Genomic DNA, 13021 nt, shown 5'->3' with positions numbered 1-13021 from the left:
TTAGCATTCATGAATTGCTTAAGTGAAATCACTTCTTCATATGATCAGAAACTTACATACTATCAACTCTTAAGTAATTTAAAATTCCTAAGTGCTTTTTTAAAACAGCAAAACTAAATTATAGCATATTTATAACTATGTTATCCATTAGTTTATAGTCAATAAATGTTTGTAATACATAAGAAAGCATTGCATTAATTTTGAATGCATATTGTTCTTTGGGCATCAGCATGTTAAGGAAATTCTAGGTCTTTCAAAAATGCCCCAGTAAACAGAAATATGTATTTATAAGTGTGTTTATGGAATTTTCCATTCCAACCTTGATTCCGAAAGCCTATGGTTTTCAGTTATAAATGGGCATTTTAAAAATCTATGTGGTAAGGTATGATCCAAAGCAGGCAATAACAGAAAATCTACTTTAAAAAAATATTTTAAATAATGATCAAAAGATTATTGTTGTCTCTTTTAATGCAGACATTTATTAAAATTGCCTGGAGGCTACAAGCTACTATGTCAAAACCCAAAGCTGCTTTGCTAGTATATTAGGGAGTTCATCTTTGTGTCATTCTTATTTGCATCTTAATATACTTAAACTTCTAGAAGCCACTTGGCTTTCTATCTCATGAGACCAATTAAAATGATCAGTGGTCATAACCCATGTAGTACATGTTAAGTAGATGATAACTTGGCTATCTTATAAAAGTGATTACAAATGGGGAATCATCCGGGATATTCTTTTAATTCTTGTAGAGTGTAGAGTCAAAGAAGCATACAGCAATTTAAATTAGAGGGACCACTGGAGGTCATCTAGCCCAAGCACCTGCTCAAGGGCAGCTTGCTCAGAGATTTTTCCAGTCAAATCCTAGATATATCTGACTTTTATTTGTAAATATTACTTAGCCATTTAGGAAAAAGGAAATGTAAAATCAGTTCTGGTAGTAAGATGAGCTGTGGAATAGAAAACGACTCAATGTGCACACAGTAATCTGAAACATTTGGTAAACTAGTGGAATACAGAGAATTTAATCTATTCTTAAATATAGTGTCATACATTCAGAAAAAAACATGTGTTTTTAACTATTTCAGTAACTCTCCCTCATGGAAATTCTTTTGAGAGAGCTCTATAAATTGCTTACACCCTGTTAAACAGCGAAAGACCAAGGGAGAAAGGAAATTACCTGAACTTGATGTGTAATTAGCTATTTTCCAGAGTAATGGTAGTGAATCAAGTTCCAGAACTGAAAGCTGAAGCTAAATTAACATGATATTGAAAAATGATTTAATTGCTCTTTTTAAAACACTTTATATATATGGTATTATATGGTTCTTTATGATATGGTTCCAAATTATTGATCATTAATTCCTGATGTTAAGTTCAGAGTTTATTTTTAAAGAAGTATTGAATGTAATTGATGAAAATTACTTTTTTACCTTGAAACTGAAAAGTATGTGATCAGCTATTCTTTTTCATGTTGGTTCCCAGAACTCTAGGAAGTTCTAGGTCTCTTCTTCAGGAAAACATATTTTTTTCAGTGCTTTTGTGTAATTTTCTTCTTTTTCTGTGCCAATAAATACTGAAAGAACCAGAAAAATAACTGTTGAAATAAACTTTATAAAAACTAGTGTATAAGCTAAAACCTAACAACTTTGTAATGAAAAAGACATATTTTGGAAGCAGTAAATTAAAATCACTCAGTGAATTGAAAGAAGTTCTATGATGCTTCAGACAGAAGAATGCTTTTTATTCTGGCATATTTCTATTAAAGCTGTAGTTTGAACAACAGTACTCTTAAACTAAGAAATCAAAGAGTAACAATTCTTTCATTTCGTCTTAAAATCCTTTTATTTTTTTGGTTTTGTTTCAGTCTTCCTTTCTTACTGGCATGTTTCAAACTATGGCATAATTCCTATTAGCAGTTGAACGTAAATGAAGATACATTTCATGATTAAAGAGAAGAGAGACATTTGCAAGTGCTGTTGGGAACCAACTGAACAGATTTTTGTTTGCTTAGCAATATTTTCTACTACTGCATCACAACAGAACAATAGAAAGTTAAGGATGGGAAAAGCTTTTATTTGTCTTGCTCCTTACTGGAATTCTGTCTTCCTCTAAGCACATTTAACTCCTATGTTTAATTGCTTTGTTAAAATCAAGATACCAGCGCTTTGCAAATAAGATGTGTTTGCTTTTCTATAGTTGTGATACGTTGTCAAGCCAGGCAGAGATTAGAGCAGGGAGTAGAGCTGCTGCTGATTGGTGTAATGCCTGGTGAAACTGCTCTGCCTGATGCAGGGAATTCTGCCATGGTCAATATGGATGAGTCGGCCAACACCCCAGAAGTCACTGATGGTAAGAATAGTTTTGATATCATACTATTTTAGGAACATTTCAAATAAGTTAAGTACTTCACCAAATGTGCAGCTCTGCCATGACAAGGGGTGAGGTTTAGGAAGATTGTCCCAGTCCATATTTTTACCATCTTTCAGGTATAGGGTATTTGTTTAACTTTATCTGCAGCTATATGATCCTATGAACTTGAACCTTCTTTTTTTTAAATTTGTCCTGGATATGAGGCTTGCATACACACAATCTCTCCTTTAAAAGAGAGCCTGCACAAAGCTTTCAGTTAGAAAAAATATGTCTGTGTAAGCATTGCCAGGAAACATTTATCTGCAGGTTTGCAAGATGCATTCCCATCAGAAGGCCAATATTGGTATCAGAATGGATTGAAGAAGGAGGACTTTTCGAAAGAAGTGATAAAGCTTCGTAAAAGGATAGTTTTCACTTACTGTTAATCTGCTGAGAACACAGTGAAAATCAATTTATTCAGATACAGCAACTTTTCAAAATACACCTCTCCTTGAAACAGAATGGTACAACATATAATAGTAAGGAAATAATGCTTGTTACTGCTGTATCACCAGTACTTCTGTTATCAGTCATAGTCACTACAACAAATTTGAAAATTGTGCACCTTGGAAAATCAACATTTCATTTTGGATTCAAAGTCATCCTCCTTTTTAAGAAAAATGTTATTTAAAAATTATGACACTTCACATGAGTCGGACTGATGTGTGTTTAACATAGCTGTAAATGAGGGAAGGGATTTTACCTGTACTCTGACTTTGTTCAAGGTGGTAAAAGATGAGTTTACAGATGTTGCCATAATTGCAGTCTATCAGGTAATCATTTGGAGAGACAGACAAGCTTGGCTTTTGTGTCCCACTTCTGCCATTTACAGTCTGTTCCAACAGAGGCTTTGCAGGAATACCATGTTACAGAAAATGTCCTGCCAAATAAATGGGAAAAAGTGAATAGCTGTAAAAGGTAAATCAAGATGCATTACATCCTTCCTAGAAGGCCAATTCTCATGCAAACGTACTCATGCTGTGCACACTGATCAATATATTCTCATATTATTGTCCAGATCTTTAAAGAGATTTTTTTGAAAGCTTTTAAAATAGGAAGAGATCTGAAGTTGAACTGTTAACAAGAGCTTGCACAGCATATACTTACTGATTAGCTAATATTCATAATTATGTATTTAAACCTTATATTTACTCATAATGCAGTGCCAAAGATAACTTATTGTCTGGGCCTATAATCATCTTACACTCCCATATTACAAAGTGATAGTGGCAAATCCAGTAAAGCAAAAAGATGTGAAGTTCTCAATGTACATTCTTTCCTCTTTGGAGAACTGTAAATACCATTATAAAACTTTGTTCAGTCTTTTGAGAACAGATGTCCATCAAGATAAAAAAGGACTTTTTTTTATCACAGAGTAACAGATTTAGCTCATTATTGGCTGGTCATATGAATGGGCTGCCTTAATCACGCCTGGGCTGTTTCCCTCCAAAATGGTGGCATTTGAATTGACAAGAAAAATGTGCACTGAGCAAGCTGAGGCAGCATTTTGAAAGTCTTGCACAATCATGATGTCTAGTACTTGTTTTATTCATAGGAATAATTTATTAACACTGGCTTCTGCTACAACACATTGATTTGGGAAATTGCATCTTTTTAAGCAAGAAGTCTGGTAATGAAATGCTTTACACCATAGGTAGTAAGATCATTTATAACACTGTGCTTTTCATAGTTTTCAATGACATTTTAATGCCATTATTGATAGATGAATTTGAGGCCTGTTAGGAAGCAAATTTAATGGTACTATCTGAGCTTTCTGCAGTCTACCAGTAATAACATAAATAAAAGCCTAAACCTTTAAGATAACACTCTGGCACGCTGTTCTTCATTTTTTTTCCCTTTAGAAAGAGTGATTCATCAAAGTGCATGATGTGTAGTAAGCAGTTTTTATATTCAAGGATAAATGATGATAATTACTGGCAGATCAGATTTAAACAGCTAATACTGTGCTTCAGTATCTAAATTATTTGGACAAGTATAAAGTCTTATAAAGTGAAAAATCTTCAAGCATATCTTTTACATAAAAAATTCAATTTCATCCAATACAGAGGAGTGCATTTGACACAGGAAACTACTACAATTTCTTAAGAAAGAGGCTGCAATCTAAATGCTGTCTATCTCCAATGACATAGTTTCTTGTTCAGAAGTCAGCAAAGTTCCAGGGATCAAATAATGAAAGCTTAATATTTTAGACATAGCAAATACAGTATGGCCCTTTTTAAAAATAATTTTCAATTGCAGATTTTCAATGCATATTTTCACCCTAAATGTATTTTTCATCTGTTTTCTTACATATGGCTCTAAAGATATCTTTTTCACTAAAGGAAATTTAAGAGCTGAGATTCATCCAAACAAGTGTGAAGTTTGCTATTTTTTAGTTTAAGTATTCAGTGGGGAATACAAACATTTAATTTTCCACCATCTTTTAAAAAAAAAAATCACAAATCAGTTATGGAAGTTTGACTGACATTCACGACTCTGTGTGTTTGTAGTGGTCCTTTGTAACCTTGCCCTTTCAATTGCTTCAGTTTATTTCATAAGTCAGCCATGAGGGCTGAGTCTTTCTCATTAACTTCCCTCATCTTTATTAATTCATGGCTCTCCTCACAGCACAAAGGCTGGTCTTAGCTTCTTGCTCCTGTGTTCTTATTTCTGGGAAGGTTTCATGACAGTTACCTTTGAGGGGAATAGTGCTGCCCTGGTTCTGTAGGGTGGCACAGGTACCAGGGTGGTTTATGTTATGAGCAAGTTTTTACAGCCATTCTTAACTCAGACTAAGCAGATGGACAGTTCAACAGCACCTGAGAGTGAAATAACATTTTCCACATATGCTAATCTGTAATGTACATTGGCATACATTATACAAAGTGTATCTGTACCCTTTGTTTCACTGTTTATAAAACCTTTGTAGCAATTGTCTAATACTCCTGAAACTCATCAGAATATACAAAAGGCTCTATTTTCTTTTATTTCATTAAAGCAGCGCTTTGAAACAGGCAAAGAACAAAAACACATCCCAACACACATTAAAAAGCTGTTGTCCATCTCCAGCAGGATTTTATGTTAGCCAGTGGTATGGATTGCACTAAATTCCCATTTAATGTGATGGATCTGGATCAGGAGGCTCACCTTTAAGATAGAAGGTCAATAAACTTGCATATGACCAAAGAAATCTTGGGAGACAAGATATTTTTATAGACTTGATCTCTCATCCAGAGATGTTAATGTAATTGCTGATAAAGTGTAGCAGGTTAATATTGAAAGCAATATGAAGAGGATAATAATGATGAAGATGGCCCTCTATCCTACTTAAGCCATCTCTGTATTGTCAGAATAATTGTGGCATTATTTTTGAAATTAGCCCTGAGGATGAGAAAATTATAGCTATATAAATTAGATTTTCTTCCTATGCAAGAAATAGGAGAAAGGATAACACAGTGTTTGTTTTGGATTAAGAGCTGATGAAAGCAGTTATCAATGGCAAAATGAAACTGTTGACAAGGGGGTGAACCAACACTTGAGACACTTTGTTATGGATTATTACTTTGTTGTTAGGGGTGACAACTGACGGAAAACAGGGAACAAGTAGAAGTCAAAGAACAGAGCATCAGAGCAGAACTGAAAGTTTTAGATGGATTATGTCTTCAGCTACATAATTTTTGTTTACATCTGGCTGTTTGTTTCTTTATTTATGAGTGAAACATGGGAGAGATTTGATGTATTGTTTATTTTCGTTATTGAACTGAAATAATGCCAGGCATTTTAATGAAGAAGGTCACATAGTTCTTCTTGATATGCAAGGCTATCAGTGGGTCCATTAAAAAACAGAAAAAATATAGCACAATTTTTTACCTCATAAGTGAACCCTCCTACTGCCATTTCTTAGTATAACTAGAACAATAACAACAAATAGTGGCAAAAAAAGAAAAGAACTTGTGAATTGTGAGCAGTTGGGAACTGCTTTTATGAACATTAGTCACTCATTTCTCTTTCCTTGCCATTTTATAAAATGCTAAAATCTGTAAGCCTTAGGAATGAGAATCATCATTATGTTACTTAAAATTACTTTCTGATACTTATGCAAAATCATAATCAGTTTAAATATTTAATACTTAAAGGGAACCAGATCACTTATAAACTAATCTGAAGTTATTTACTCAGCTTCATAATATTGCAAAAAAAAAAAAAAATACAAACCTAGAAATAATTAAACTCTTCCAGGTGCTACTTGTCAGTATCACGTAGATCCAGGAAACAGGAGAAGTCCAAAAGAACTGATTAACCCAAATAATTTATCTTTGAAACAAGAGCACACAAATAGATGTCCCTTAAAATGATTTGAGCTAGTGAATAAGAAAAACCTAGGCAATATAATTTGAAGAAGAGTCTATTAATTACTTTAATTGTTATATGATTGTGATTGCCATTTCGCCCCTTTCTTGCTCACAGAATTTCCTGTAATCTCTTTGGTTGGGTGGTAAGGAAGTATTACTTCCAATAGAAACAGAACCACCACACCCTTGTTTTGTAGAGATATTTTTGGGGAGCTTCCGTAAATCAAAACCACAGCCAACACAGCTCTCCAGGACCTTAACTGTCCTTCTGCAACATCATAGCACCTCACAATGATCTGTCTGCATTAATTTCCACTGTTTTCTGCATTATTTTCTCATTTATGGGACACTAACAAAGCATTGCTGATCAAATCCCCTAAAGATGCAAACTTAGGTTTTTCTGAAGAACAACAGAAAAGTGGTTTCCCTGTCTCTCAGCTGTGTTTGAATGCTTTTTGTCATAGTAAAGCAGAGGATTTATCCACCTAAATTTGCCCCAGAAAATGTATCTGACAGTCACTATAGTGAAAAACCACATGCACACATGTATGCGACAGGCCTATCCCAAATGCTCTTCCATTTACAGGTTATGACATCCTATTATCATTTCTGTGAAAGAATTCTTTGTCCTTGTCTTTTGTCACTGAAGCTGCACTGTTCAAGTTTTGTTGTTCTTACAGAAAATGAAGCTGTTATCTCTAGATCTCCTTCATCTCTCCTACATGGCACATTTCCAACAGAACATGATACAAAAAAACCCCCAACAAACTGCTCCTGTTGTTTTGCAGAATGTATAAAACTTTATGTTTTTCTAAATTACTGCATCAGGTCTGTAGTTCTGACAGTCTAAGAACAATTTGATCTGAAACTTTGGAGATACAGGTAGATTTTAAAAGTATAAGGCAAGTAAATAGAAGTTACATAGAATCACCACAGAACTTGGAATGAAATTGTAACCTTGAAGCATTACTCTTTCTTCAAGCCAGTTGAGGAAGACAAGAGTGAAACCTCAGAAATTTACTACACAAAAGTTTTATTAATTCTGAAACTTGATTTGTGTCCAAAAAATAACACAAATGGGTACCTCCCATGAGATGAAATATCTTCTAGTAGAATAATTTACACTACCCTGTGTGATAGATGTTCTGTCTTATGTGTAACTGAATGCAATCTGTTGGGTAAGGAAAAGGAAGCAAATGAGTGTGACCCCTAGTGATCAGGTGCTGTGTTCCACTTTCTGTGGCTCAGTTTTGTATATTAAAATAAGCCAGAAGATAAAAAAGGCATGCTTTTGTAATAGACCATAGTATAGTGTAAAACTGTCAAGAACTGTTGAACAAATGGTGACGTGGGTTTTCAGTTTAGCCTCTGTGTGTGCCAATTCAAATTGAATGGTTAGGTTAAAAGTCAGCTTGAGTTGTTTCTGATTTCTGTGGGCAACACTGAAAGTGAGGCAAATTACTCTGGATGCCATGGAAAAAATAATGTCTGTGTGAATTAAGACTAAATCATGAGATGTGTTCTTGAAGAAGCTGCTTTGATGTTTCTGTGCCAAGGTACAGTTGTGATCTTTGTCTGCCAAGGTTTCTGGATAAATGAAGGCATGGCTAAATAAAAAGAGAGCTTGTTGAAAAAGGATTGTAATGGTTATGAAGAAATAAATTTTAATTGTTTCCTTTATAGCATGAATTTATAGGGTAGTGTACAAATCTGAGTAGAATGCCAGATTAAAGGAGAATAATGTGAGATCCTTTGAGCTGAAGAAAATCCTTTTGATTTTTCTGAGGTTTTTGTTTCAATTTACTATGCAAGTAATATCAAAATAAAGAAAGCATTGAGAGGGATGTATGGATAGGCATAGTAAAAAGAGAATTAGTGCAAAAGGGATTCAGAGAGAGAGAATATATGGAAACAAGCTGCATGGAACAATGAAGAAATGTATCTGGAACAGCAGATACTAGATGCACACCATGTGTTTCATATACATGGATTCACAAGCTTCTATTTCATTCACCAAACTATGCAGTGTTTTGAAGAAATACATTCTTAAAAAAGGAAAAGGGAGGGAAGGCTTTTTTGCTGCTTTCTTTACAGTAGAAACTTGGTTTAGAAGTAGATACCTTTTTAAAGAAGTGTTTTGAAAGAGAAAAAAATTAGGAAATAAAAATTGAATGTAAGAGGAAAATTTAGGAAAGAAGCATTCCAGTTGGTTGCTAAGGAAATAGGCAGTGGGATGCAGGGTGAAAAAAGATGTGGATAAGAGTGGAATTTTGCAGAGCCTTGAAGATAGGGATGAAGGTTTTTGACTGGATATGGAAAGAGAAATAAATTTCCAGAGAAGAGATATAAAGATATATATGCAGAAGTACATTGAGGATTCACTTGAATTCCAATGAGGTTCAATAATTTTATTGCCAACAGAAAAGAGATCAGCTTTTTTATCCATTTATTCCTATGTATTTAAGGTAATTTGGTGTCTGGCATTCAGTAAAGTTATGATGTTATCTTTGGTATTTTTAATGCTCCACATACAGCTCTTTTGTATCCATGTGAAGAAATCTGGTGGAAGGCATATTTAACTACAGCCAGGTCTTTGGGGGGTTTTGTTAATTCTGCTGCTATTGTCCTGTAATTTTGACAACTTATAATGAGGAATAGATTTTTAATTCTCAGATGAGATTCATGTCTTACTGCCCAGATGATGTCTCCTTAAATGTTAGGATGTTCTTGACCACCAGACTTCTTTTTATTTTTTTTTCCTTCATTACTCTTGTCATTCAATTTTTGCTGTTCACTGGAATATTTACTTAAATATTGTATTAAGATTATTTGATCTGCTGTACAATAATGTGCTCTGTCAGCCTCTACTTTTGCTGGAGAGGCACAACTGCATATTTAATGTTCATTTCCCACTGCCTGCTGAGTTCCAGCAGTGTCTGTGTGAAAACTCCTGGAAGATGATGGAGAAGGAAAAGGACAAGTGTCAGATGAGACCTCAAAGGGGCGATGAAAGAAGATATTTCAAAAGATCTGGAAGGTGAAGATGAGATGCCAGATATCTGGTAGAAATGTTTAGTTACCATCTGGTTTTGTAGTTTCTGTGTTAGCAGTTTGGGGACTATTAGATCAAGAGGGGAAGAAATCTTTTTTAGGTGTCAGGGCCGCAATGGACACAGCCTTGGGAAATTATCGGAATCGTTAAAAAAAAAATCAATGAGAGGGTGCAGTATGTTACATTCAGCACCAAATGAAAATAATTAATCTGGTTTATGCAAAGTATGAAACTGCAAATTTATGAATGCCTTGGCTTTAATTACATATTTGTATTTGATGATTGTGCTGCCCTCCTTTATGAAATGACTGCAGATACGACCAGTTAAGTGAATTCACTTGCATCTCTGTTTTACTGCATCCATCCAAGGAAAAGCCTCTGCAATGAGGACAAGCACTTTTGCAGTCTGAGCATGTTTCCATCCCAGTTTTAATTTTCATCTGTCTCATTGGAAATGGGAGACAGTGTGAAAGTGAAGAGGGTCCCTTAGGGAGATGCTCCCCTTTGCCACGTTCATGTCACCAAGTGCTGCCGCAGGTTAAGCACTATTTGTGGAGAGCTCAGACAGCCAGATCTCCCCTGGGTATCCACAAGAGACTGCAGCCTCCCAGGCCAGTGTCCGGAGATTTTTATCATCAGAAAACATGGTGTATAATGAGCTGGCCCTCAGTGAAATCAAACATTCACTTTTCAGAAGCAGGAGGGAGGTACAAAGGCTAACATTGTGTAACTCTGTTTGAGGTCAGAAATATCCAGTGGACCTCTCACAGTGCCTTCTATAGGCAATAGGCCCATCTACAAATGTCTTTGTTATTAACTCTTTTGAACCTTGAATACAGGTTCTTTTCCACTAAAATGTCATTTAAATTTCTGAGATTCATATTTTGTTAACCTGTTGGAATAGTCCTTTAATTTTTAGATGCATTCATTTTAGATGCATGCATCTATTAATTAGTTTTACAGTAAATCTAGCAGTCATAAAAATTCACATTTCCCCGATTTATATGCCCAGAGTATAAAATCCTTGGAGTTTTCATGCCATAGGTCTTATGAGTCATAAAATAATTTTTTTTTTAAAAGTGGTCTATATCCTTTCATCTTCTTAGAGGCTATTTAACCAAACCCTAACACTTTTATTCCAGAGCTTTTGAAGAAGTGTCCTTACTAGCACTTGCAAATAAATGACAGCCAAGTCATAAAAGTGGATAGCTGAAAAGCCTTGTTGGTTTTTAAATACAGGTGCTTCAGTAATTCTGCATACACCAGTGTTGCTGAAATGCATACTACCTTTTTGAAAATCTTTATTTACAAATGAAAACACTTAAAGACTGAGATTAATTGCCTTTGAAAAGAAGAAATGTTTAATAATAATGTTTAATAATGGAATAATTACCTCAGAATATATTTTCTCTTCTTACTTAAATAAGACAAACTATTTTTCAGAAAATATGAAGAAGTAATTTTTTTTATAATCAGAATTTCTATTCACTAGATTTAACTAGATGTATTTAAATAGCATGCTTGTATCTTTGCAGTATTTGGATTGATAAATATCTCTATGTTGAGTCAGATGTGGCTAAAGCTCTCTCTGCTGCTCTCTAATTACAGAACACAAGTGGATTAATTGGGTTATACTTCTATATTTGCATGTGTATTTTGCATCTTGCATTAGGTAAAACAGGAATTTTATGTGTATTAAAAATGGTGATTTTTAAAAAGAAAATGGAACTGAAATGAAGAGAAAACTGAATGAAAGAATACAAAGAGCTGGGCCTAAGGGGTCAAGGCCTATTCAAGCAGTATGTTATATTGTATTTGACTTTGCTTTCAAGAAAGTATTAGTGCTGTCTCCATGTTTTACAACTTCTGCCATTTTAATTGAAACTGGAAATTCTAGGAGTCAAGAGGACTCTGAATATTTGACAAATTTGACACTTTCCTAGCTGTTTCATAACTTTTTTTTTCTTCTGAGTTTTGCCAGTTTGTTTAGGCAGCACATGCATTACAGGACTGCTAGAATCAGATATTAACATTTCACAGAGAAGTCTTACAGTATGGTAATATAGGAGTCTCCAGGGCAGCTGTGATGAAAAATATAACTATGTTTTACATTTTTTAGCAGTCCTAAACTAGATCAGCAGTCTAGATCAAAATGAGCTGAAGGGACCAACATAACAAGGCTTTTAAATGTTGGCACTCATAAATGCATCATTTCTTCCTTAAGTGTTGGAAGTATTAAAATATTTTGACTAATTACATAATATAAGCATAGAACAGGTTGCAAAACAGCCTGAAACAGAAAAAAAAATATTTAATTGCTTCTGACTAAAAAGTTTTATATATATATATGTATGTATGTCAAACCAAACCCAAATGTCTTTGGATATTAAAAGCAGCATGTAATTCCCAGTGTTGTCCTCCTAGCACCTGAACTGTAAAATAAGCTTTTTCTGAGTAGTATTGTGTGATATAACTGCTGAAAGAAGCATCTGCTCAACAGCTGCAATTTTTTTTCACTGTGGAATGCTCCAGATTGTGTCATCCTTTCTCTCCCATTGATTGTCAACATCTGAATCTTCATGTCCTAGCATTTGTCAGAGGTGACTCTTAAAAGCCTTGGGCTATATTGGAATCTGAGTGCATGACATAAACATTATATTTTTCAAATGGAGAAATGGCAAGCTTGAAACAATGTAGGATGATCCTGAATTTTATAGACTGTGGGAGAAAATGTTCATGTTGAATTTCATTGTAACAAATTACATTTATTGTAAAAAAGGCCGTGTATATATGGATTAATGCATGGAAATCCTGTGTTTTGGTACTCAATGTGTATCTAACCTACTGTGATTGATAATCCCTTATGCTGGTCATAATACTTTGATTACATCTGTGTGACTCTAATCTGGTATATGTTGTGCAGCTGTCTGTGAAGAGTTTACTTTGAAGAATTAGAAATGTTTCAGTACAAGCTGCTACATTTTTCAGAGTTAATCTGTGTGTTACAAAAATAAGGCAACAAAAGTTCAGGCCTCCTGTTAGCTGCTGAAGTGGGAAGAGGGAAATTGTGCATTTCAGAGAAGGACAAAGGACTAGAACCGTGGGAAGGCATCTCCATAGTCACTTAAATTTGGGTGGTTTTACAGATTGGCAGTACCAAAGTAAGCTTTTCTCCAACACTGTCTCTTGGACTTTTTATATAAACAA

General features: G+C 34.5%; 1 protein-coding gene across 1 annotated transcript in view; it reads left to right on the top strand.

The window, feature by feature from the left end:
• The window catches only part of CFAP47 (cilia and flagella associated protein 47), a 280968-nt gene that overhangs the window by 243286 nt on the left and 24661 nt on the right, over window positions 1-13021 (top strand). The window contains exon 60 of the mRNA XM_032100897.1: window positions 2198-2350. Coding sequence (XP_031956788.1) covers window positions 2198-2350 — 153 coding nt within the window. The remainder of the gene's footprint in view (window positions 1-2197; window positions 2351-13021) is intronic.

The sequence above is a fragment of the Corvus moneduloides genome, chromosome 2 (genome assembly GCF_009650955.1).
Source record: "Corvus moneduloides isolate bCorMon1 chromosome 2, bCorMon1.pri, whole genome shotgun sequence".
Lineage (NCBI taxonomy): Eukaryota > Metazoa > Chordata > Aves > Passeriformes > Corvidae > Corvus > Corvus moneduloides.
Note: the sequence above shows the minus strand (reverse complement) of the source record. Positions and strands in the feature narration are given on the sequence as shown.